A 25,124-nucleotide genomic window follows, 5' to 3' on the forward strand; every position below is an offset into this window, starting at 1 on the left:
GTACGTTGACGAGAGGTAAGGATAGTCTCTTTTGCTTCATTTATCCGCTCTTGGCCCAGGTAAGTTTAAATGTTCCTCGTCCGCATCTTTTCGCCTCTGTTTCGTCGTCCTTACCACTTGTTTCAGACAAGGTCGCGATGAAGGCTCTCTCTGTTTTCATCGCTGTTGCGTCTCTCTGCTCCAGTGTGAGTGCACTGGGTCAGAATGCGACCGTTACCACGCAGTCTGGCGCGGGATCGCTCATGCTTGCTGGCCACGGCCAGTCTGGACAGATTCTCCTGAGTGCGAATGATTGGTTTGGTGTGCTTCGCGCAGCAGAGGATCTGGCTGGGGACTTTGGCAAGGTCACGGGGAAGAATTTGACATTGGGACACTGGTCAAGTGGCGCCTCGAAACGAGATGCAGGTGCAGAGAAGAGAGCTTCAGGGTGGGCGTCTCCTGCTGTAGGAAATGGGACTCATCCTGGCGGAAGCTGGGTCGATGGCAATGGACCGAACAGCTCAGTACATGATGTGGTGCAAACTCAGGGCAGCAGCAACAATGCTTTCTATGTCTTCAATCCTACTACAAACGAAATCAACGTAAGCTGGTCCGTACTGCTTTTTAACAACAGCTGAACGAATCTAGTATACAGTTGGCCCGGCTCAAAACTTCACTGGACCCACACTCATCACCATGTCCGAGAGTAAAGCTATCACAACTGTCATTATCGCTGGCACAATAGGCAAATCAGACGTCATCAACTCTATGATCTCCTCTGAAAAACTCGATGTGTCTTCCATTACTGGAAATTGGGAATCATTCATTTCCCAAGTCATCGATTCTCCCGTCCCAGGCGTGGACAAAGCCATGGTCATTGCGGGAAGTGATATGAGAGGCACAATTTATGGACTCTACGATGTCAGCGAGCAGATTGGTGTCAGTCCGTGGGTACGTCGTCTTGCATTCATCCTAGGAGCCGAGCTCTTCGGGATTGTCATCGGGAGTTGCGCTTGAAGAAACTTCTCGGATGAGCCCTTTGTCTCCTAGGGCCCTCTCGAAAGTGCATACTGATTTGTCTATAGTACTGGTGGGCCGATGTACCTCCAAAGAGTCAGGATGCCCTCTATGCGAATGGAGTGAAGAAAGTGCAGAAGAGTCCAAGTGTAAAGTATAGGGGGATCTTCATCAATGATGAGCAACCTGCTTTGACGAATTGGATCAAGTACGTATCTTCAGAAGGAGCAGCGAAGAGAAGATGCTGACGCAAACAGTAATAATTATGCTCCTGGAAAATACGGACCAGGCTTCAATCATTACTTTTACTCCCATGTTTTCGAGCTGTTGCTTAGACTGAGGGCAAACTACTTCTGGCCAGCTCAGTGGGCGAGTATGTTTAATGTGGACGATACAGCCAATCAACCGTTAGCTGATGCCTATGGTATCGTGATGGGTACGAGCCATACTGGTGAGTAAACCTAAGATAAATATGAATTGGACTTGAGGCTGATATTTCAGAACCAATGATGCGAGCAACGAACGAATGGAACAATTTTGGGACGCAGTACGGAGGGAATGGCCAGTGGGCTTTCAATTCGAATAACGCATCCATCATTCCATTCTTCACATACGGTACCCAGAGAGCGAAGCCTTACGCTTCTAACAGTCTATTCACAGTGGCTATGCGAGGTAGCGGAGATACATCCATTGGTCTTTCGGATGCTCAAGCAATTGTCGTGCTCGAGGCAACTATCAAGGCTCAGCGGCAAATTTTCACAGAAGTCTTTAATGGGACGAACGTGTCCGATATTCCTCAAATGTGGTGTCTATACAAAGAAGTTCAGGGCTACTATGAGAATGAGGGGCTGACAGTACCCGATGATGTCACGCTGCTCTGGACGGACGATAACTGGGGGAACATTCGGAGATTGCCTGTTGGAAATGAGACTATACGGAGTGGTGGTGCTGGTGAGTCGTTTAAAGTTGAGAAGAGTAACATGGAATGCTAACAATAGAAGGTGTCTACTATCACATAGATTATGTCGGAGATCCGAGAGATTACAAATGGATCAACACTATCCAGCTCTCAAAGACCGTTGAACAGGTTCGCACCCCCTTTTTGCTCTTGAAACCGATGCTAAGCAATACAGATGCAACTCGCTTCAGCTCGCCAAGCAAATCAGATTTGGCTCCTCAACGTAGGTGATTTGAAGCCCCTCGAGATTCCGATCAACCACTTCCTCGATCTCGCCTACGATACTTCAATGTGGGGCTATAGTAGTGTTCCTACTTGGCTGCAGCTCTGGGCCACTCGAGAATTTGACTCTGAACATGCTCCAGCTATCGTTTCCATCCTGGATCGTTATGGCATGTATTCTGCAAGAAGGAAATACGAACTCTTGGATCCCAGCTTCTATAGTGTGATCAACTACAACGAAGCAGATGCCATCCTTGCTCAATGGAAACAGCTCGCTTCGGATGCACAAGAAGTCTATGACGACTTGGATGACGATCACCAAGCTGCTTATTATGAGATGATTCTCCAACCTGTGCTTGGAGGTCAGGCTATTCAACAAATTTACATCCAAGCTGCGAAGAATGCTCAATATGTTGAGCAGAAGAGGAGTAGTGCTAATGGGGTGGCTATGGATGTTCTCGAGTGGTTCACGGAAGATCATACACTAACACAGAGATATCATGATTTGTTGGATGGAAAGTGGAATCATATTCTTGATCGTAAGTACGAAATCCCGAAGAATTGAATAGAGCTTACTTCTGCAGAAACTCATCTTGGTTATTACGGATACTGGCAACAACCCATGCGGAACACGGCTCCACCCTTATCATTTGTGCAAAACCTGGAGACATCTCTTGCTGGAAATCTTGGCATAGGAGTTGAAGCTTCGAACGCAACTGTATCTGGGGACGATGCATATCATGCCAACTCGGGCGATACCCTTACACTCCCACCTATGGATCCATACGGCCCACAGACTCGGTGGATTGATGTTTTCTCTCGCGGATTAGCTGGCTGCCAATGGACACTCGCATCCGCCCAACCATACGTGATAGTCTCTCCGTCTACAGGCTTCACTGGTGGGGATAATGGCACTGATACTCGCGCCTACGTCTCAATCGACTGGACGAAAGCACCAGCAGCACCAAACACCACCATGGTCACCATCAATATAACATCGGGCTGTGGATCTGCTTGGGGCAACTACCCGCATCCCACTGTTGTTGTACCAGTCACCAATGTGGCTGTCCCATCAAATTTCACAGGCTTCATTGAATCAGATAAGCATATCTCCATTGAAGCAGAACACACAACGATGAACACTGCTGTCAACGGCGTCTCATACATGACCCTTCCCTCCTACGGTCGTACGCTCTCAGGCGTCACCCTGACCCCCGTCACCGCTCCATCACAACCAGTTGGCACTGGACCGGTCCTCCAATATGATATCTACACCTTCACCAACGTCTCCAACGCGAACATCACCCTTCTCCTCTCTCCATCTCTCAATCAGAAAGGCAATGCAGACCCATTAAAATACGGCATAGCCGTCGACAACGAGACTCCCCAAGTCATTCAACCGATCGGCAGCTATACCGGCGGCAATATGCCCGCAGGATGGGGCGGAGCCGTCTCAGACGGTGTCTGGGGAATGAGTGCAAGTGGGAATACTACTACCACGAGACACAACTTGAGCCAGACTGGCAAACATACCCTGAAAATCTGGTGTGTGGATCCTGGCATCGTGGTTCAGAAGATTATCATTGATCTGGGAGGTGTGAGGTACAGTTATTTGGGCCCGCCGGAGAGTTTTAGGGCTGGTGTTGATCAGATTGGGACTTATGATGGGACAAATTTTGCTGGGGTAAAAGTTAGTGATGTGATATAGAAGAGATGCGGGGTTAATTGAAGATGGTAATTGTTTAATGGTATTACTGTTCCTACTTCCGTGGAGTTTTGGTGTGCATGTTCATAGCACAAGGTGTGGCTTTGTGTCTGCTCAAATGATAATTTGTCTTCACGTTCACATTTTTTTGTGCTGATCACTTTTCATTCGAATTTTGCTTCAAGTCTACCAAATTGTTACAGCCAAGATCATAAGCTGTGTTACCAACATTGACAAACGTAGGATTATGCCTCGAACATACCCACATTATCAGTAAGTGACTGATCGCGTGCCAGATTTCTGTTTTAATCAAATGTCTACTCCAAAATTTCGAAGTACCGTCGTTCGTCGAGAGCTGTGCACGGCGCTACTAGACTTCGAGTTTTGTATTCGTCCTCCCTACGACTTTTCTTTCTCCATTGCGGGAATTTGCGCTTACAATTGGTCAACCTATTTCTCATACACTACCGGCGAGAGATGATGCCTGCCTTGTCGTAGCAGCCAAGGTCTGGGTAGTATCACGAAGGTTCTTGAGGGTTGGGACTTGAAACAATCGCCAAGTAAAGTTTGTGCTCTGACCCACGGCTTCTGCCGATCTTCCTGTTTGAACCATACAAGAGTCGACTATCCCACAAGCTACTGTGCCGCGATGTCGATGTGAACGAACTGTTGGTTTGCCGTTTTGGTCCTGGTTTCGTATCCAGGTTCGAAGACTGCAGAGATGTCAATCATTCGCCAAGTGTCGCTGAGGACTCTTCCAAGAGTCTCGATGGCTTGGCTGCTAAGCATTTACTAGCCATGCAGTATGGCATTTCACATATACTTCTCGTTTCTCTTCTCGTTGATTTCTTCTTCATTCATCTCGCGCCATTGCACTTCTATCATATGATAGCAATCTGAAGTTTCTTGTATAAAGAGAGATCCATGAGCATCTCCAGCATTTATTGCGGTATCAACGCTTGTGCGGCTTCTGGACGACCGAAACGACTTCCAGATGACTTTTCTGGAGACGAGCGCTGTCACAGCGGAATTTCGTCGCCGGCAAAGAGAGCGACGAGAACGAGGCGGCCTTCGCAACAGGCGTCATCAGAGACGAGGAGACGATGACGAGGCAAAGGATGCCGGAGATACCAAAGCCTCTTCCGATGATGATGATAGTCCCTCCCAAGACGAGAGCAGCAAATCTTCTAGTCAGACAAGGACATCCACATCGTCGCTGACCTCACTTTCCAAGTCTTCTCAGTCATTGGCTTCAGCAAGCACGACCACAAGCACATTGTCTCAAGTAACGACGACGCCAGTATCGAAGACATCTGTTGCACTCACAAGTTTACGTACATCCACTTCCTTGCAGACCACTCCCCTTCCCGTAGTCACTACACCATCAGCGACCGCTCTCCCAGCTTCTACAAGATCACGTCAAAGTTCCTCAACGCTTTCCTCAGAGATAGCCACAAGCCAGACTACAGGACCGGGTATCTCGTCGAAGCAATCTCCCAATGAAGCTGGCTCGAACAAGGAGACTGTAACTATACTTGCAGTAACAGGAGCAATTGGTACTATTCTCCCTCATGAGCGCTTTCCAGTACTAACATGTATCAGTTGGCATCCTAGCCCTCCTCGCACTTATCTTCTATATCCGCCGCAAATTCAAGAGACCAAAGATTCGAGAGGAGGAACGAGAAGCACGGGCTTATGCCGCACGATCCATTTGGGGCAATAGTTCCACGACTTCAAATGCTCTTTCCCACACCACAATGGAACAATTTGTTCCACCGATAACTATGGGACGAAGCCAAAACGCGAACTCAAATGGGGCAGGGAATGACGCTGTTGATCGCCGAGAGTGCGGACCGATATTCTTGGTGACAGAGAGTTGCATTTGGGCAGTGGCTTGGGGTCAGGGTTGATTGGCGGAAGGGGTCAGAGACCAGGGAAATTCCAGAAGCTGGACGAGAAAGGTGAGGGTATTGTAGCTGCGAGGAATGCCACGAGTATTGAGGCGAGTGGGATGTGGGAGCAGCCTATGACGATTGCGGAGCGGGACTCGAGAGTTGAGAGTGTGGCGAGTCTGCCGACATGGAGGGATCCGATTTCATGGGCGAAAGATCAAGCGAGGAGGAATAAGTTAAGAGGAGCTGAAATATAACGGCGCCGATTAGAATGGGTTTTGCATCATCGAGCGTAGAATAGAGCAATCATGTAGAAAGTAGACCCCGCAAGCGTGGACTTCCGAGTGCAACTTGTCCAAGGAATAACCGAGAATGATAGCAATGAGTATGCCAACTTCCAACCTTCACTCTTCTCCCGTGAGTCCTCATCTGTGGCATTGGCCAAGTCCAATCTCTGGCCTCGCGAGAGTGAACAACTCTCTGATGGGACCACTCAGATACTCATCAGACGGCCTCCACAACTCAAAATACTGACTCATAATCCCAGTGGTGATATAAGCATTTCTTGAAGCTGTTTGATTAGCGAGAGACAACCGTTTCCAGCGCGCATCGAACGGAGCACGACATGTGCCAAAGTCCTGCCAGACTGTAACACAAATAGCCAATGTCTCATCGGACATTCTTTTGCTGTCAATTTGGTACTCGCTTAAACATGCGGGACACAAGTATTTCTTCATGTCCGTGTTCCTGGTCGGTGGGTGGGCGACCTCAAGATATCTAACGGTATGGGGCCATATCTTGGCCGATTGCCTGAGGTCGAATAGGAGAGTTAAATCCTTCTTGTGCGGACATATTGTTATGCGGTACAGATTGAATCGGTAGATAGGAACCAGATACCAATGTTGAGTTCGAAGAATAAGATGTCCGCCCTCGATAGGTGCAATTCGAAATTCGATAGACCGTAGGTACGTATGAGTCTCTTTGTAATCTATCCTCGTCCGCGGGATTGTCTGTAAATACTTCAAGTAATCAAGCCCGGCTCGATGAAGTTTCATCACCATCCTGGCTAGTGCAAAACTAAACATCGGATGGACTGCTTCGTACGGGTATTGGTATCTGTGGACGTAGGCACAAGGTACAAATGATCTGCTTGTTCCTCCATATCCTGGCACGGAAGCAGCGGTGTGCTCTGGTCTGTGGAGTCGTTTGCAATAATAACAGTAGATGACATCCTTCGACTCTTTGTCGAGCATTTTAAGAAGACGTTCAAGATTGGATCTAGTTCGCGTTACAGCATTATTCACAGCACGACGACTATCTAATATTGGATAGTTCAAGGGGTGATCTCGTGCAAGTCGCTTGAAATGGCGGTTTCCGAGCTTCCAGAGTACCGTTCGATTGCAAAGTGCCAGTGACGAAGCACTCACAGGGCCAAGAAGCTCGCCAATGATCATGAGAACCTCAGCAGGAAGCTCATAAAGGCTAACTCGCGAGATTGTAGGGTTTTCGTGTTTACAAACAACGGGTTCTTCTGACGTAAGAGGTACGAGCGCTTTGGGGTATCGAGGCAAACCAGACATGGTCTGTGTGGTATTGAACAGGACATTTTTCAGAACAGCAAGATCCTGTTGCTCCCAAGCTTTTCGGTTGGAGTCGCCGTTCTTTGCCCTTGGTGTCTGGCGCTTGAAGGCATTGATGGAAGTGGTTCCAAAAGTGAAAGTCGCTGAAACGCCGGGACTTCCTGGATCGGAGGATTTCTGCGAACATCTGACATGCTCCTGGACCCGATACTTGTAATCGGGCAAGAACACTACCCGAAGGAGCTTCTGCTGGTAGGGTTTAGTCGATAACGCTGAACGAAGTTTGAAAAACCGCTCTCGCTTAGATGGAGGTTGGGGTAATTTGAAAGGGGGTAATCGTGGCAGAGGAATAATCTCGGCTTGAGGAATCTTGACAAATGTACGTCGGCAACGAGGAATTTTGATGGTTTGGGTCAGAAGGTTGCTTTATATAAATCGAAAACATTATTAGCAGTGGAAAGAGGACGACTATGTGACCTACTAAGCCAGTTCATACGCCGTTTAGCTGTCAAAGTGGTCACTAAGCCCTTTCCCTCCACTATTAGTTCGGAAATCTGAGGCTCAATGTCATGAACTCGTCATGACATTCTAAAAGCATCCTGGAAGACATCCAAGCGAAATAGAAGCAATCGTTACCCGCTGCTAACGGGAGTGAGGTCAACCATTCGACATGCCACTGGGCACAACAAAGCGATCTGAATGCAATGATCAAAATTTGACAGACCTAATCGCAGGGACGGAAGAATCATACTTGAGAACATATAAGAAAGAATTGCGATTGCAATCTAAACAGCGGGTATCGTGCAATATATTTCATCAAGCTCCCGTCGTCACTCCATTTGAGCTCAACCCATTCATGGTTGCTTTGCTCTTCTTCTTCCTCAAACTCCCTTTCCCTGCAACGGTCTGGTGCACACCACCATTCAACTTGACCGGCTGCGCGTCTGTTGAAAAGCCAGCATGCCCGTTCCCTTTCTTCTCGTACAAAATACCATTCTGCTTCCCACTGTTTCCATCTGCCACCTTCTTGTCAATTAAGTTCCAAGGAGATGACTGCAAGACGACCAGAATCCCATATACAAACCCGACACCCAAGGTGATCAGATCCAAAATATGCACAAGCCACCAAATATGCTGAGTTCCTAATTTGCAATTCACGAACTCGAAATGCCAATCCCACTCCTCCTCATCGAACCACAAACTCATCAGTCCAGCATTGCCTCCAAAATCGCCCATCATACTCCGCACAGTGACCTCTCGTAAGCCAGGAATTAACATCTCTTCAGTGATCCCAGTTGCAAGAGCGGACGGATAAGTTGTAGATTTCCATACTCGTTCTGGATCCGAGGATTGGTTGATGTAATGGTAGACATTGCAACCTTCGTGATCGTGACCATTCAGAATCACACCGTGTCGACCATTTCCATGGCCTGGAACGTCCGTATTCCCACTCATGCCGAATATGCCTTCTAGGAACCCCTTCGAAGCGTCCATGGATAGGTGGTTCTGCTCCTTTACTCCATTGCCAAATTCGCCATCGAAGAAATCGAAGAACGGCCCATCTACACAAACACCAGCTTCTTTGAATAGCGGAATATGCGTAAGAACGATTGTGAAGTGTGCGGCGCGAGTAACGTCTTGAGAAGTAGTGATGATACTATTCAAGAAATTATAGGTCTCGTCCTGAAGCTCCTTCACTCCTGCCGGGGTATCCAAGTTCATGTCGTTCAGCACAATGATCCTCAGTTCCGGCACAGGATGGTCCTCTTCCGTTGTATTGACTGGCAGATTGAACCGCATCTCGTAGTTCGCCTTCCCAAACATCCTTGTGAATCTCGCCATCCGTCCTTGATCCAAATCGCCTGCATAGCCAATGTCGTGGTTCCCAGCAACATTTATGATCCTTCGTTTCCACTCCTCCTTTTCTTCTCCAAGTATCATGGCCCCTTCGAAGTTTTCGGCAGGCTGACTGGTGAGCTCTTCAGCAACCTTGATTCCGCCCCTGAAAACACGATTCCAGAATCTCCAACCGCGGCTCTCGAACTCCTCATCATCAATCCATTGGCTGCCGACGAGATCTCCCAGAACAGTAACATGGCTAGGCTTCGTCCACCAATGCAACGTCCTGTAGATATGCCCGAGGTAATAATCATTACCAATGTGATCCAATCTCTTCCTGTAAACCTCCAGCGCTTTCGGTATATCGTCGAGATAAAAATCAACTAGATCATGCAACCCATGCCTCACGCTCTGCAGCGGGCCATGTTTCGACCCAAAAGCATCGTCGAAGAATTTCGAGAAGTGAGGAAATGTGGTAGACTCGACGAAATCAATCGAGGAGTCGCCTTCGAGCTGCGGATCCCCTAGAGCCAGGAGTCGGAACTGCGCTACCGATTTCGAATCTTCGGACGAGAAAGGGGTGTGCTGGAGAATGGTGTTGAAGTAGCTGGATTTCGCATCTTGATTAGGGGATGGGAATGCGCAGAGGTGAAAAACGGGGTACAGGTAAAGATAGCTTGAAAGGATCAATGAGAGTGGCACAAGAATGTAAAGTGCGTAACGAAGCACGCAAAGAAAGAACATGGAGACTGCATTTGCAGTTGTGAAGGAAGAGTGCTGATGTTTTCTTTGGAAAAGGGGATCGCGAGAGTCGGAAGTAAATTGAAAGACGCGCCGCATGTACACGTGATTTTGACAGCTTATTTTTAGCAACTGAGTTTCAAGTCTCCTTTTCGTACAAGAAGAAGAGAGATCAAGGATCTCATATTTGTAGAGACGTAAGTAGCAAAGTCATAAAGCATTGTAATTTGGTGCCACGGTATTAAAGAAAAGCCCTCCAAAGGCCAAGGTATCATATCCCATCCCATCGCAAAACCTATCAAAAGTCGATTAACCTCCACCACCTCCTCCACATCCGCCGCCGCCTCCACCACCACAGCCTCCACCTCCTCCGCAGCCCCCTCCTCCTCCACAGCCTCCCATACCACCTCCTCCGCAACCTCCTCCAGAACCACACCCGCCGGGGCCACTATTTTCCCACAGTCAGCATACCTTTTTAGGATTCTGGGGGTAGAACTGCGTGTCCTAGGAGAGTATCTAGAGCACTAACTCTAGAATATAGTGCTAGAATCGTGAAATAATAGAAAAGTGCTCTCCAAGACTTACCCACAACCTCCCGCTCCAACTCCTCCTGAGCAAGTTCCAGCAGCGCAATTACCAGCCATCCCAGCGCCCATTGGCATGACACAAGGATCACCAGCATAGTAGACGCCCCCCATCATGCCATAGCTCATCCAAGGTCCATACATCAAGTACGGATAGCCCCAAGCACCATAGTAGTAATCCTGTCTTGGTGGAATAGGTCTCCCTTTGGCTTGCGCTCTCTTGCATGCCTTCTTGTATGCTTCTTCCAATTCAAGCTCCCGTCTTCTGCGTAGGGCTGCATAGACGGCTGTGCGGGCCTCCGATTCGACGACCTTCACAGCGTTGTGAGATGAAATATGCGCAGAGTTATCTGGAGGGCAGAGCTTCGCTGCTCCGGAATCGTAGAAGTTGTTCAGTACCTTCTCGTGCTTCGACGTCCCAAAAATTTTGTTGGATCGGGAGATATGCTTGGATCGGATGGCTTCGCAGTACCAGCAAGTACATTCAGAATATACTTCATTGAATAACTTTTCGTAAGTCTTGCTAGTCCACTCGAAACCACTAGAAAGTGCATCTTCATCCATTTTATCATCGTGATCGATATACTTCTTGCACTTGACCATAGTGTAATCAAAGTATGACTTTGTTGAAAGCTGATGTGTATGCCACCCAAGATCGACATCTAGTGTAGGGACAGCAGTATTTGATGGATAAGTAGCGATGATGTGAATAAATCGAGAGTATTTCTGAAGAAGACGGTCCATCGTCTGTCGTGCAGCAGGGCTGTGAAGCCAGTCGATTTGATACATCTTATCAACGAAGACGCTTTGACGAATGACAGCGCCGCCAAGTTCAAGGGCAAAGATGGAAGGGTTTTCCCAATACCTGGACATCATCTTGCGGATGGCAAGTCGTTCTTGTCGTTTCAAGACACCACTTTCGAATACTGACTTACTGTTGACCTTCTTGACAACAGATTTGTCCTTGATAGCACCTTCGATGAGCTCTTTGATGTCGTTCATCGTTGGATTCCCATTATTGACCAGTTCGATGACCTGGGCTCGCAGCTCAAGTCCAACAAGTCTGTTGGGGAAAGTATATGGATATGTGTTCCATTCAATTGTCGTTGGTGCCACAGGTGCGCCAATTTCCGGTGACAAGATTGTACCTCCAAGTGGCCAATCTCTCATGATGAGATTCTCGGTGTCTTTCTTGAACTTCGTAACTCGAAGCAGATCATGATTGACTTCAGAACCACACTTGAGGCAGAAGAAAGATAAATCACGGTCTCCAAAGCCTTGCCCATTCATGTCTGCGACCCTGCAGTATGTCAGTAGTATTACCGATGAGCAATGGGTTTGGCTTACTCCTTGGCAGGCGTCTTCTCGCTCTGACAGCAGGTGGTCCATGGAATATCAAGTTGCTGACTGCATCTGGGGCAATGCACCATCTTCATGAGAGAGTCCTCAGCATTGTTCCAGTGACGTCTTGTTGCTTGAGTGAACTTTGTCTTCGCTTCCTCGGGAACATTATAGTGAAAGCTTGTATCGATTGCTGCGTTAACCGCGATCCAGGGCATGCCTGTAGCCCAGAGATCCTTGAGACCGAATCGAACACAGTCTTCTTCATAATTTCGAGGATTGAGCATGAATGAGTGCCAAACCATAAGGACATCTGTCCATGTCAGTATTTCCTCTGTAGAATATCGGGGCATCTTACCAATTGGAGGTAACATGGCAGCCGTCCATTGTTGTGGCCTGCCCCTCGAGGTGAAGCTCACAAAATCGGCATTCGTAGCCACCATCTCCTTGCCCTCTAATCTCTTACTTGGTTCCATGTTGACCAGTACTTTCAACCACCACTCCTCAAATCGTTCTACAGCTCTGGCGATGTATAAAGCCCACCGCTTCTCTCTCATCTTCGCCAATGTCTCATCCCTGTTCTCCACCATCTCGCACCTCGCATCCCAGAGATTGAATAGCCCATCTGTGTAGCCAACATCTTCCTTCAGGCCATGGAAGGCAGAGAGAAGCTTCAGATGTGCGAGGCAGGTGTCTGCATCTGGGAACTCTTTCGGTGTCGACGAGATATTCAGGGAGGCGAATGCAGCATTGAGCTCTGCTTCGGAAGGGCCTGTTGACTCGCTGATAGGATCGGTGACGGCGTAGGATGGGGGAGCTTCTTTGCTTGCTGCAGCAGCGGCAACGGGTGCTACATTCTCGGGCAGCTTTTCAGAAGCTTCGACGTTTGTCTTCTCGCCTCTCATGGCGGAGAGCTTGTCGAGGAGAGGCATGGTGGGGTAATTGTGCTGATACCAGCCAATGGTCGCAGGTTTAGATGCTTTTGTAGAAAAATTGCGTGAAGAAGAGGGAAGGAAATTACATGAAGCAATCCTTGATATCGAGTGTCTATCGTGGAGGCGTACAGGTCTTATATTTGCTGCTCATATTCCCTCATGCACCCTCGCGGGCGTCTCTCGAGTGGGGCTGAGTCCTGTGAATGATGCTCCAACCGACCGACCGACGTCGTACATTCACGTAAGACACTAGAAGCCCACTAGAAGCGCTATGGAAGGAAGGTGCATCGTGCCGGCCCTGTCAGATGATGCTTGTCCGCCAATAAGCTTTACGCTTATCTTGCTGCCTCGGTTTGGGCGTTCTGTGACCAATGAGTGGCCCACCCGCAATTCGGATGGCGGTTCAGATAGCAATTGGGCTTAGCGCTGATCCCCGTACTTCGCCCTGCTCTTTCTGCATGACATGAAGATGCACAAGCGAGATCCGTAATACTTATTGGTTTCTGCGTCACCGGAAAAACAATTGAGCCATGCTTTATGAGAAATGAGCTCATTGTGATCTTCGAATCGTCCCGAGAATCAGGGTGTGATATATTATGAAGTTAACATCCCGTCATCTAAACACCCCAACGCCTCCCCATTCCTAGACTACACTACCCTTTACCCGTGGAGCTAGGCCCGGGAGAGGAGGAATCCTCCCTTCTGCAGCAATTGAAAGACCTGCGCCTTGTCGTACTTCATCGATATATCTCGCAGCCTTTGCAGATTGGTCTCTCCGTAACTTCGAAGTGGATTCTGGTCACCAGATGCATTATTCATGAACTCGAAGTCGAGATGTGTACCTTGTTCCTTTGCAAGATCTGTCCATCGTTTTGTTATATCTCTCAAGGATTCTCGAACAAGGTTGTCGTCTTTTGCTGAGTCCCAATCAACAACAATTGCCCACCCTGTTAAGTCAATATCTAAACGTGTGAGAGATATGGTAAACTCACACTGTTGAGGTACGGCCGTGAGACCTAGTGGATTGCTACCGTCTTCGATCCCCTTTTCAATCAGGGTCTTTGGCACATGTTGTATCATGAAGGTCGCATCTGCTCTTGTTGAGTCTCGGAGAGCAAGCGTCTCTTTCCTCCAGACCCAGTATGCCTCCACAGCGGAGTACAATCCAAGATCATTCTTCCTGCTCGCTGCTCGGTGATCATGCCTAGAAATTTAGAAGATTGGAGTAGCAAAAGAATGTGTAGATCGTACCTCGCAGGATTATGTGGGAAGAGCTCTGCAAGTGCAGTCGTCAATGACACGACAGTGCCATTTGTCGGCAGGATCAGATACTCCATCACATCAATGTCATAGAATACATTAAAACATGGGGGTCGTTTCGCGGGTGATGAATATACCAAGGTGATCGTGCAGGAGTCAAGCCCCATCCGCAAGAAAATAGCCGACTTAGGATCTGCGGATCTGAGTTGCCATTGCTCGAAAGCTAGGAGTACTTCAGGAACTTCTGTAATAGCATAGGTGGACATGGAGTACCATATATCTCTGATTGGGACAGTACTGAGATCGAATCTTGTCACGATACCTGAGAATGTTAGCTAAGTAAAGGGCAGCCCGTAAGGTTAGTCACTTACCAAAATTAGAGCCGCCCCCTTTCAATGCCCAAAACAGATCAGGATGCTCTGCAGAATTCGCATCCACGATTAATCCATCAGACAACACAATCTGATTCGGTCAGTAAGGCCACGCCGTGAGGCAAGACACCAACCTCAAAATTCTCCACCTTGTCAGCAGCCAGTCCGTACTCCCCGGAGAAGAATGAAAGACCACCTGGAACATCATAAGACTTTGGTATTACCATGCTCAAACTGTAACCTACCACCCAAGATAAATCCTCCTATTCCAACGTTTGGCAACCGCGGACCGACCACGGTCAGTCCATGGGGATCTAAAGCTTCAAATACGTCACTCCACCGTGCCCCTGGTCCCACACTAGCAATCCTCCCATCAGCTGAGATCTCGATCCCACCCAACTCTCTCAAATCAATCAGAACGCCATCCGCAATGCTGGAATGCTCCGGAGTTGGAGATAAGCCACCACACCGCACAGAGAATGGTGTATGCAACAGACCCAGAATCTTGATTGTCCGAGAGACATCTTTAGCAGACCGTGGATACACGATGCATTTAGGTGTGAGCCAGCATGATTGAGACCTGGTATTTGATCAACCAAAGTTCGCATTTTTGACTGAGAACCTACCAGTTGGTGTTGGCCAGCGATGGATCCGGATCAAGCTTCACACCTGGTCCCAAGCAACTTTGGATAGTCCGACATGCGAGGACGATGAGCGACTGCCGAGTCTCGTCCGTCTTTCCACCTTCTTGCAACGCTCTCTGCAGTGCACTATTGTTTTGCAGTGCCAAAGACAGCTCGAAGTCATCGCTCTCCCGCAAAACTCCTAGGGATGCCATGTAGGAGGTGACGGTTGTATCCATCAATTGGTTGCGTAACTCGTCTCCCTATATAGACCGTGAAGCAAGCCCTCGAGCCGATGTAGCCACTAGCATTCAAGTCATGCACAGCTAACTAGACAGAGTAGGACAAATCAGATTGGATGGCGCGTGTGAAGGGAAGCCTGTCTGATTTGTGACCGACATGCATACTAAAGCACCGCGGAGACTGGCTGGAGCCAATGAATTTCTCCTCAACGAACTCTATCAGGCTCCAAATCGCTCAGCCTTGGATCGTGGCTTGGTACGACTCCGTACTTGTGCCTTAAAATGCAGATGTGCATTCAGAAATGGGGAACGAGGCTGCGCTGACAGTGAAGGTTGTCCCTATTGGGTAAAGCAACGGCAAACATGCATGATAAGGAGAAAATCCGAATAATTTGATTGGAGGATGATAAACGACGAGGGTTGAGCCTCGCCGTTTTGTGTCCCCCGAACTGTATTTATGAGGCACGGCTGGTGCTGCTTGACTTGCCCCAAATTCAAAACAGCAGTGGATGAACGATACCTACCTATTGATATTATGTGGAACTGGTGGTGGTCCGGTGGATTATAGCTTTCACGTGATCAGGCATCCTTGCCTTCTTGTCGACAATATTTCACCTCTTTACCTTCTTCTTACGCAGCAACGCAGACTGGAATGTCAAAACAATGGTTGCAGCACCTCCAAAGACTATCTTGGAGACTTTCGAGAAATTCGAGCTGCTCCCCGTCGAACTGAAGACTGAGATTTGGGGATACGTCTCCAGTTTCCATCGACGCCGACTTCTGCAGGTCGTTTATGATACAGATAACTACTCATGGCAGATACGCAGCGACTCGTTGTGTCCTGATCCCATCTCCCAGGTAAACCAGGAGGCACGTAAGAAGTACACTGCTTTCTTAGATGTGGCTATCCTTCCCCATCGGGATATCATCTTTGTCAGCGATCCTAAATTCAACTTGCGCCCTCTTCAGAACGCTTTCTTTACCACAGACAACATCCAGCTATTACAACACGTATCTTTGGCAGCAGACGTTTGGTGAGTACTTGAGCACCTAGATATCTACAGGTTGAACTTCGCTGACTCGGTTCCAGGCAGGGCATGCGACATACCAATCACGAATTCCCTGCCATTTCCCTCTCTCTTGCCGGCGTCCTACGAAAGTTCACAGCTTTGACAGACTTCTATCTTGCAGTTTCCGAGGAAGATGAATCAGAGATTGAAACAGCTTCGAATGGCTATGAGGGAGAATGGATCGATGACGAGGACTTTACTTGGGACGACAGGTTGCGAGAGTTGTCTGAGGCAGGCCAATTGGACCCAACCGAGATAGCTGAACTCCGGCTCAGAGAAGAACGACGAGCGAACGAGCCACAACAAGACGGATTCCTCAGCACAATATACACTCTGCCGCCTCTCGAGAGACATGAGAATGGAGACCTGACCCGGACGGGTAGGGCCGACAAGCATTTACGATCTCTCGAGGAGGAAATTTATATCGAGATGACCGAGAAGCCGCACAGCACGAAGCAAGGTATACTACGACTTGTTCCGATATATGCGGACTCGTTCATTGCCGAACATGCCCCATACTTTAGAAAAGACGTCCAACTTGTGTTCCGCAGAGAACAAGCTACACATCCGGACTGGGAGCCACCAGCCATCCACATCCGATACTTGGAAGAGGGAGAAATGCTCTCAGATGATGAAGAGGATGTCGATAACTGGGATGAGATAGAGAACGATGAAGAGGACGAGGTGGGACAACTGATTGACTTCGGAGCCTCTTGACTTTCAAGAGGATACGAATGGAAGTTGTGGAGCTCATCTGGGCGCCATTCCGACATTATATACACGGAACCCTACGCGAGAAGGGGATGATTTTCTGTCGTTAAATCTCTTCAGTGCTCGGTCTCTTTTCTACCGCGAACTCCAGCGTCTTCCTCGGTCATCTCCCCGGCACGGTTGCAAGTCATGGTCATACCAGCTCCCATTGCAATTATTGCGAACGCTCGATGGTCTATTTAGGAAGAAGGAATTGGAGATGTTCGAAATCAACCCTTCGAAGACAAGTTCTTCTCGCCACCTACGATTGTAAATGCCTTTCGACAATCTTCCAGTGGGTCAATTTGTCTCGATTTGAAGGCGACAGCCAGTAAAGGGGCTAGCCGAAACTTCACTCGTGTGTTGGGGATCGCGTAACATCTTTTCGGAGACATTCCAGCCCTGTTTGAGATGAAATCTACATTGGGCCGGGTATATGATTCTTTCCTCGAGCTCGAACACATCAATCCAACGCCTGAAAATACGCTGAAATACAATACATTTCAGTATCTCTGGCCTATGCGCCAGTCGAGAACTGCCTCCATCATACTCAGTGATCGTGAGAAGGCTCGACAGCTCCAATGAAGTCACACTTGTCACTTCTCGTGCTGGTGTTGGGCTGGTATTTTCATCTGCATGGCCCATGGGACAATTGGAAGAGTGCAGCAAGCCGAGACGAGTGGAGCCACCTATTCCATGAGGATGGTAAAGTCGAAGGACATCTTGTTCAGTTGCAGATCCTGCCATAAATCCAATTCAAACAAGGAAAATAAATCATACTACGAGGCTTGGAACTCAAGCCGTCCAATCTCTTCATGCCATGGAGGAAAGAGATATGGGAGACTATCTCACTGGTAGGAGTATGGTCTTGAAGTGGTGTGTGCTCGAATGCACCCAGAGCCGCAAAAATTGTCACCTCTCCATCACGTTCTGAGAGCGAGATCGGAACCGGGGCTGCTGAGCAAGGCCTGAATATCCCTGGTGAGAAACCATGATGCACGATAAGTTGAAGATGGAGAATGCCATGGATGGGAAATTCTGTGGCTGAGACATGGTGTAATTCAGTTGGATGCAATTGCAAGAAAGATTGCAAGCTGCCGGCCTGAAAGGAGTTTTCCTTTTGGCTTTGGTAGGTGAGTCTTTGAACTCTGCCCTGTACCACACCCTGCTGATTGTCCCTCTATCAGTGAGACATTGCGATAAGCCGATTGGGTCTTCGGTTGTTCCAGGATTCACTTTTTTTCGGTCTGTTGATCCAAGACAAGGCTGAAACTCCCGCCTCTCGACCTTTCGGCAACTTTACAACAACCACCTTCTACTTGACAACATCAATCGTTCGCAAAACTTCTTTGCGGCCCCCATACAGCTATCTCTTGGCTGTCGCATACCTCCACTGAACATAATGTCTACCTCTTCGGACAATGACATGCGACCAAAGGTCATTCTGATTACTGGCTGCAGCTACGGTGGGATTGGCGAAGCACTTACCATGCAGCTGTATCGCATGGGCCACCGAGTATTCGCAACCATGCGCAGTTTGTCGGAGTCAGCGGTTTTCATGCCTCACCAGACCGATGCCAACGTTCCGAGCCTGACTTGGCTTCCGCTGGATGTCACCGATGAAGAGTCTATCAAGAAATGCGTCGCTAATCTCACTTCTATGAATGGCGGCCGCTTGGATATCCTGATAAACAATGCTGGCATCGGTAATGGCTGCACTGTCTCGAGACCGTCCGATCTGCGTGCTAATTAGACATAGGTTATTCGGCACCGTTGCTGGATGCTGATATGGCTCAAGCAAAGAAGGTCTTCGACGTCAACTACTTTGGTGTATTGGCCGTTACGCAAGCCTTCGCTCCCATGCTCATCGAGTCGAAGGGACGCGTTGTCAACATTAGCTCAATTGCAGAGTTCTCGCCTGTTCCATGGCTCGGGGTCTACAATTCGAGCAAGGCTGCCCTGGGAATGTTTTCGGATACTCTTCGACTTGAACTTCAGCCATTTGGGGTTAAGGTGATCAATGTAGGTCACTGTTCTCGAATCACAGAAAGAGTTGCTAACCAGAATTAGGTCCTCACTGGTGGGATCAAATCGAATATGAATGACAACAATGTCAAGGCTGCGATTGGTCCCGAATCCTTCTATTATCCCAATAAGACTGAAATCGAGCGCATAATCCGTGGCGAGGTCTCTCTGAAGCATCAGACCAGCCGAGAGCTTTTTGCTGCAAAGGTCGCCAAGCACATTCTGTCAAAGAATCCCAGCGCGCAGCTCTTGGCTGGCGAGAAATCCACTTCAATGTGGCTCTTGTCTAAAGTTGGTGGTACAATCTGGGTAAGTAGGTAGTATACTAGCTTTGAAGACCTGCTGACATTTTGAATAGGGTTTGTTCTTGCCTCGGATGTTCGGACTAAAGAACCTCAAGCCGAACGTCGAAGAGACAATGGCTCGACGTGACGAGAAGGAGGAATTGGTCCGAGCTGCTGCTGGTGAACCTTTCGTCCCCCTCCCACACATCGACCCCGACAGCAGCCTCAGCTGGAGCTCCGAGCCTGACTCTACGATGTAGATATTGTTGATCTGATGGGGTTTTCGATGATGAGCATTGCACAGCATGGTGGCGTCTGGCGTGTGTTTCTTCAGCGATTCATGGGCATTTGCATTGGCGTCGGCGTTGGCAGGTAGTGTTGTCAGGGAATGAAGTGGGCTCAGTGATGTTCTGAAAGCATTAGATGGGCACCGAATTCATCCTGGTTCTGACATTCTGGTGTCTCTATCTCTGCAATGTGTGTGAAGGTAAGCTCTTGAAAGATGTGTGATGGTCTTCTCTACATAACAGATGATGCATGCCAATGATTCCTAATGAAGATCCCCCGCAACAAATCCTCGCAACCTCGTGCGCGAAGTAGTGGCCAAGCATTGACTCCCAGCAGCAAATCAGGGGCAGCTCGGAACTCAAAAAATAAAGTTATTTGACGATCCATTTAGCCTATGCGTCCCCTGCGACACGACGGTACAGGTACAGTTAGTCAATCACTTTCACTTGGCGCCGTCGTGAAGGATACGATGTTAATTTTATTTTGGTCGGTGTTGGCCCAAGTTGGCATGGTGTGTTTTTCCGGCGCCCTTCCCCGACTGCGAAACGGAAAATTCTTCCCTCACCTCTCTCCCTTTCCATTGACCAGCATCCTCGCATGAATCATCAGAGTCTTCAACCACCACGACACCATGAACGTAGGTCGAAGAGAAACAATGGGGGATGATTTCTTCAGCGAGATGCCCTCCAGTCCCATCATCTCTTGACGCGTTCATGTCACGATATCGATAGTTGGGATAGCTTCATCATGCCGCCTCGGTCCACCTCTCAGCTAGAGGGGTACAGTAAGCCCTTCTTCCCCTGCCCTAAGACGGCGTCAGCCATCCCGCTCGCTCGGCCCCAATAACCAACAACAACAACGCTGACCATCATTGGTCCATCGTGCAGACAACATCGTGGAGAAGAAATTGGCGGCGCCTCTGACCACTGATGTCTCTCATCACCGCCGCCAACGGTGAATGTGGCGTAAGGCTGTTCTCCCCAATTGAGCTGATGCTGAATTAGAGCTATGCGCGTGCAAGGGGGTCATACGATACCCAGATGCAGGTCCCAAGGGAGAAGGACCGTCAGCGCGGGCACGAGCAAGGGCAAGGTCTCTGGGATGTGCGCTTGACGGTCTCGTCCGGTCTGCTGCTCTCAATAAAGTCGATCCGGACCCCAGCATCGTGGAGGAAGGTAGGGAAACTCGTCACTGTTATTCTCTCTCTGTATAATTGAAGGTTTTATACCTTCGTACTTTCGTTTTTCAACATGCTTTTCAGCAACAAGTCACTCATTACCTTTTCTACACTCCTTACTGCGGTTTTCGCGGATTACAATGGTACCCCAGATGGCCACAAACATCAACGATGGAATGAGACCGAGACCACGACTGTGGAGACTCATGTCAAGCTGGTGACGGTGGTTATCTCGAAGGCGGTGGCGACAACTTGTGTTACGACTGGGACGGAGTCAGAGAGTGGGAGTGTGAGCACGATTCCGGCTTCGTCACTTACTCAATCTGGGTCTTTGAGCGTTATTTCTCCGTCCAGCGTTTCGACATATTCTGGACCTGGCTCTTCATACAGTCTTTCCGAGTCTGGAACCGTCAGCAGCAGCATTTCAACGGGTCCTTCGTCCATCAGTGTATCTTCCTCGACGACATATACATGGGGCAATTATTCGTCCGTCTCGACCTCAAGTGTCTCTTCCAGCAAGCCATATGAGGTATCATCTTCTGCTACATCGAGTAGCAAGGTCACTGGAAGTGTATCTTCGGTCTCGTCATCTTCATCTACTCTTTCTGAATCGCTGTCTTCAGTGTTATCAAGCAGCTCGTCTTCTAGCAGCCCTCTGTCTTCATCGTCCGCAACTTCTAAAGTCAGCCAGACATCAAAATCGACCGTTGGTACCAGTTCTGCGTCGAAGTCAAGTCTCACAAGCTCGCAATCATCGTCTCTGAGTTACAGCAAGAGCGTCTCTTCATTCGTCAGCAAGAGCAGCACAACAGCCTCCGAGTCTTCCTCCTCCATGTCTAGTTCAAGCCAGACTAGTTCCTCCATCGTGTCGAAATCCAGCTCACAGTCATCTTCTACCCTGTCTATCTCAAGTAAAATCAGTTCCTCGTCGAGCAAGTAAGTGCTGCAAATTTCTACTTGACGTCCCTGCGCTAAAAGTTCAAAGGTCGTCATCAAGCAGTCTCACAGCTTCCTCTTCTGTCGGCAAGACAAGTTCTTCGAGGTAAGCAGCCTGAAATGCTCAATCCATTTGGATATCGGCTGACCATGCAAACCTTCCAGCTCTAGCTCAGTTACCAGCAGTAGCAAGACAAGCTCGTCGAGGTACATTATCTCAGCATAATCCATGAATTGCGATTTGAGCTAATCATATGATGTTCAGTTCCAGTTCTTTGACCAGTAGCAGCAAGTCTAGCTCCTCTAGCTTAAGCAGTTCATCGAAGTGAGTAAAGATGGCTGGTTGTTGCGGTTCCTCACGCTGATTTGACACAGGTCGTCCTCTGTGACAAGCACCAGCAAGTCTAGCTCAAGCAGTTCATCCAAGTGAGTAAAAACGGCAGATTTTTGTTGCTGTACACATTAATTTGACGTAGATCATCCTCTGTGTCAAGCACCAGCAGCACATTATCGTGAGTGCGTCCATGCATATTCGTTCACGAAGCTAACCTTGCAGCTCCTCAAGTTCCAGCAGCAAAACCAGCTCAATTAGTTCCAGCACGTAAGCAATGATAAAAGGCTACAAATTGACCTTGAATGCTGATTTACCACAGGTCTTCGTCGTCGATCACGAGCAGCAAGAGTTCGACAAGCAGCAAGTAAGCGAACGATCTTTACAATTCCTCTGAACCTATGCTGATTGTTCTTAGGTCCTCCTCGACTTCATCATCCTCGACCTCTTCTGCCACCCCTTCTCCTACAACATGCTCTCAATACTGGATGGAAAGTATCAAACATCAGGGTATCGCTCCTTTCAACGCTGCTCCCGGCAGCTACCAAGTGTTCCGAAATGTCAAGGACTTTGGGGCTGTAGGAGACGGAGTCACCGATGACACTGTTGCTATCAACAATGCCATCTCGAGTGGGAACAGATGCGCTCCCGGTTCCTGCGGATCGTCAACCACCACGCCCGCCATTGTATACTTCCCAAATGGAACCTACCTGGTATCAAATCCTGGTATCATTGACTACTACTACACTCAAATCATTGGGAACCCGATCCCAGGTTGCATGCCTACAATCAAAGCCGCTTCAACGTTCAGCACTAGATGGTTGATTGATGGCGATCAATACCAAGCTGGAGGAGCTTTTGGATATGGTCCGACAAATGTTTTCTGGAGACAGATTCGTAACTTCATCATCGACATTACTGCAATTCCAGCAACTTTTCAGGTCGCAGCCATTCATTGGCCTACAGCTCAAGCTACTTCTCTTCAAAACATTGTGTTCCAGATGTCTCAAGCTTCTGGTAATCAACATCAGGGTCTTTTCATCGAAAGTGGTTCTGGAGGGTTCATGACTGATCTGATTTTCAATGGTGGAGCCCAAGGACTTTTCCTTGCTAACCAGTGAGTTCTATCTCTACCTTCTCTTACCTATGCTAATACTATCAGGCAATTTACAATGCGTAACCTTACATTCAACAACGCTGCCACTGCCATCATGCAAGGATTCGATTGGAGTTGGACATACAAAGGAATTAGTATCAACAATTGCCAGGTCGGCATTGATATGACTTCGGCCAGCGGCGGAAACCAATCAGTTGGCGCAATCGTTGTGATTGACAGCGATATCACCAACACCCCGGTCGGAGTATCCACTATCCATACCCTCACGAACAATGCTCCAGCTACTGGTGGCAGCTTGATCCTCGAGAACGTCCGCCTAAAGAATGTCCCAACGGCTGTTCAAGGTACTGGTAACTCCGTTCTTCTTGCTGGAACGAGAGGCTCAACAACAATTGCGGCTTGGGGACAAGGACACAAATATGGAGCATCTGGCCCAGTTAACTTTCAAGGACCATTTACTCCCACTGCTCGTGTACCAGGTCTCCTCTCTGGCTCCAACTACTACTCTCGCTCCAAGCCTCAGTATGCTAACCTCCCAGTTTCAGCATTCCTCAGTGTGCGATCTGCAGGTGCCGCTGGTGATGGAAAGACGGATGATTCTGCTGCTCTTCAAGCTGTTCTCTACAAAGCAGTATCAAGTGGTCAGGTTGTCTACTTCGACTCTGGTGATTATCTTGTTACCACGACAATCTACTTTCCACCAGGTGTCAAGGTCACCGGAGAAGCGTACCCTGTCATCCTGTCCAGCGGTTCTTACTTTGCCGATATCACCAACACCAAGCCAGTTGTTCAAGTCGGGAAAGCAGGAGATACTGGTACTATCGAATGGTCAGACATGATTGTCAGTACACAAGGTGCTCAAGCGGGAGCCATCCTCATCGAATGGAATTTGGCCTCGACCGCCGCAGGCATGTGGGATGTTCATACTCGTATTGGTGGTTTCGCAGGATCCAATCTCCAGCTTGCAGAATGTCCAGTCACAAACACGACAACCATCACAGCCGCCAATGTTCCGAAACAGTGTATCGCAGCTTTCATGAGCATGCACGTCACCTCCTCGGCTACAGGCCTGTATATGGAGAATTGTTGGCTTTGGACTGCGGACCACGATGTTGAGGACCCAAAAGAGACACAAATCACAATTTACTCCGGCCGTGGCCTTTTGATCGAAAGTGCTGAAGGGCTTAACTGGTTGTATGGGACTGCAGTTGAGCATCATTCCTTGTATCAATACAGTCTCGCCAACACGGCCGACCTCTTCATGGGCTTCATTCAAACTGAAACAGCGTACTACCAGCCCAACCCAGATGCTACAGTTCCTTTTCCCACAAACGCAGCCTACAGCGACCCAACATATGTGGCTGGACAATCTGGCTGGGGTCTTCATGTCTCTCAATCTCACAACGTTACAGTTTATGGACAAGGCTTGTACAGCTTCTTCAGCAACAACAACGTTGATTGCTCCAATCAAGGAAACGGGGAGACATGCCAAACCAAGATCTTCTCAGTGGACACGTATTCAGCAGCTAGTATTGCCGTTTATGGATACAGTACAGTGGGCACGACGAACATGATTACACTTGGTGGAGCAGATATTGCAGTGTATTCTGATAATTTGGATGGTTTTGTCGATACTATTGCGTTGTTCAGGGAGTATTGATGAGAGGAATTGGGGTTGGAGGGGCTCTGATGAGATGTAGGTGGTAGGATGGTCTCTTCTTAATGTAATTAATAATAATTGATAGCATTTTGACGTGGCCGCTTGGATGGACAATGAGGCGTGCCACACAAGTGTTGGATATTTGACAGTCAGTGTCAAGCATTTTGGTTTGTCTTTTCCCCGTCTTTATCATCTCA

At 48.5% G+C, this 25,124-nt stretch overlaps 8 protein-coding genes across 8 annotated transcripts; 5 read left to right on the plus strand and 3 right to left on the minus strand.

Moving 5' to 3' along the window:
- Positions 1-137: 137 nt before the first annotated feature.
- On the plus strand, positions 138-3,884 carry LY89DRAFT_693248 (glycoside hydrolase family 115 protein; the record flags this gene model as incomplete). Its single annotated transcript, XM_018216621.1, has 8 exons — positions 138-581; positions 628-930; positions 1,065-1,204; positions 1,254-1,447; positions 1,498-1,947; positions 1,998-2,083; positions 2,130-2,715; positions 2,761-3,884. 8 exons carry the CDS (start codon positions 138-140, stop codon positions 3,882-3,884), a joined length of 3,327 nt encoding a protein of 1,108 aa, XP_018079028.1.
- Positions 3,885-4,875: 991 nt separating this feature from the next.
- Positions 4,876-5,893, plus strand: LY89DRAFT_713469 (uncharacterized protein; the record flags this gene model as incomplete). Its single annotated transcript, XM_018218056.1, has 2 exons — positions 4,876-5,437; positions 5,484-5,893. 2 exons carry the CDS (start codon positions 4,876-4,878, stop codon positions 5,789-5,791), a joined length of 870 nt encoding a protein of 289 aa, XP_018079029.1. The 3' UTR covers positions 5,792-5,893.
- Positions 5,894-5,961: 68 nt separating this feature from the next.
- Positions 5,962-9,972, minus strand: LY89DRAFT_776742 (uncharacterized protein). The gene is made up of 2 exons (XM_018222073.1): positions 8,188-9,972; positions 5,962-7,602 (listed from the first exon to the last, which is right to left on the minus strand). The coding sequence occupies exons 1-2, from the start codon at positions 9,934-9,936 to the stop codon at positions 6,199-6,201; spliced, it is 3,153 nt and encodes a 1,050-aa protein (XP_018079030.1). The 5' UTR covers positions 9,937-9,972; the 3' UTR covers positions 5,962-6,198.
- A 349-nt stretch (positions 9,973-10,321) lies between these two features.
- Positions 10,322-12,985, minus strand: LY89DRAFT_605468 (uncharacterized protein). The gene is made up of 3 exons (XM_018210394.1): positions 12,217-12,985; positions 11,865-12,171; positions 10,322-11,817 (listed from the first exon to the last, which is right to left on the minus strand). The coding sequence occupies exons 1-3, from the start codon at positions 12,788-12,790 to the stop codon at positions 10,515-10,517; spliced, it is 2,184 nt and encodes a 727-aa protein (XP_018079031.1). The 5' UTR covers positions 12,791-12,985; the 3' UTR covers positions 10,322-10,514.
- A 480-nt stretch (positions 12,986-13,465) lies between these two features.
- LY89DRAFT_663397 (FAD-binding domain-containing protein) lies at positions 13,466-15,262 on the minus strand (the record flags this gene model as incomplete). The annotated part of the gene is made up of 7 exons (XM_018212702.1): positions 13,466-13,740; positions 13,786-13,997; positions 14,045-14,375; positions 14,425-14,515; positions 14,559-14,620; positions 14,670-15,004; positions 15,051-15,262. The coding sequence occupies 7 exons, from the start codon at positions 15,260-15,262 to the stop codon at positions 13,466-13,468; spliced, it is 1,518 nt and encodes a 505-aa protein (XP_018079032.1).
- Positions 15,263-15,952: 690 nt separating this feature from the next.
- LY89DRAFT_727697 (uncharacterized protein) lies at positions 15,953-17,076 on the plus strand (the record flags this gene model as incomplete). Its single annotated transcript, XM_018219183.1, has 2 exons — positions 15,953-16,323; positions 16,380-17,076. The coding sequence occupies 2 exons, from the start codon at positions 15,953-15,955 to the stop codon at positions 17,074-17,076; spliced, it is 1,068 nt and encodes a 355-aa protein (XP_018079033.1).
- A 1,081-nt stretch (positions 17,077-18,157) lies between these two features.
- LY89DRAFT_27655 (NAD(P)-binding protein) lies at positions 18,158-19,931 on the plus strand. Its single transcript, XM_018206418.1, has 5 exons — positions 18,158-18,242; positions 18,297-18,815; positions 18,869-19,131; positions 19,180-19,443; positions 19,493-19,931. The coding sequence occupies exons 2-5, from the start codon at positions 18,512-18,514 to the stop codon at positions 19,676-19,678; spliced, it is 1,017 nt and encodes a 338-aa protein (XP_018079034.1). The 5' UTR covers positions 18,158-18,242; positions 18,297-18,511; the 3' UTR covers positions 19,679-19,931.
- A 1,025-nt stretch (positions 19,932-20,956) lies between these two features.
- Positions 20,957-24,927, plus strand: LY89DRAFT_727699 (pectin lyase-like protein; the record flags this gene model as incomplete). Its single annotated transcript, XM_018219184.1, has 10 exons — positions 20,957-21,819; positions 21,869-21,925; positions 21,985-22,026; positions 22,085-22,144; positions 22,195-22,245; positions 22,296-22,331; positions 22,376-22,420; positions 22,473-22,517; positions 22,569-23,267; positions 23,313-24,927. 10 exons carry the CDS (start codon positions 20,957-20,959, stop codon positions 24,925-24,927), a joined length of 3,513 nt encoding a protein of 1,170 aa, XP_018079035.1.
- Between the last annotated feature and the right edge of the window lie 197 nt (positions 24,928-25,124).

The sequence above is a fragment of the Mollisia scopiformis genome (genome assembly GCF_001500285.1).
Source record: "Mollisia scopiformis unplaced genomic scaffold LY89scaffold_1, whole genome shotgun sequence".
NCBI lineage: Eukaryota > Fungi > Ascomycota > Leotiomycetes > Helotiales > Mollisiaceae > Mollisia > Mollisia scopiformis.

Coding starts and splice junctions, on each gene's coding strand:
- LY89DRAFT_605468 (XM_018210394.1), bottom strand. CDS start 12,790: ATGCCTCTCCTCGACAAGCTCTCCGCCATGAGAGGCGAGAAGACAAAC. Junction 12,172..12,216: donor TGCCATGTTACCTCCAATTG/GTAAGATGCCCC, acceptor TGACATGGACAG/ATGTCCTTATGGTTTGGCAC. Junction 11,818..11,864: donor GAGAAGACGCCTGCCAAGGA/GTAAGCCAAACC, acceptor GACATACTGCAG/GGTCGCAGACATGAATGGGC.
- LY89DRAFT_776742 (XM_018222073.1), bottom strand. CDS start 9,936: ATGTTCTTTCTTTGCGTGCTTCGTTACGCACTTTACATTCTTGTGCCA. Junction 7,603..8,187: donor ATGGGTTGAGCTCAAATGGA/GTGACGACGGGA, acceptor AAACCCTACCAG/CAGAAGCTCCTTCGGGTAGT.
- LY89DRAFT_27655 (XM_018206418.1), top strand. CDS start 18,512: ATGTCTACCTCTTCGGACAATGACATGCGACCAAAGGTCATTCTGATT. Junction 18,816..18,868: donor GATAAACAATGCTGGCATCG/GTAATGGCTGCA, acceptor AATTAGACATAG/GTTATTCGGCACCGTTGCTG. Junction 19,444..19,492: donor AAGTTGGTGGTACAATCTGG/GTAAGTAGGTAG, acceptor CATTTTGAATAG/GGTTTGTTCTTGCCTCGGAT.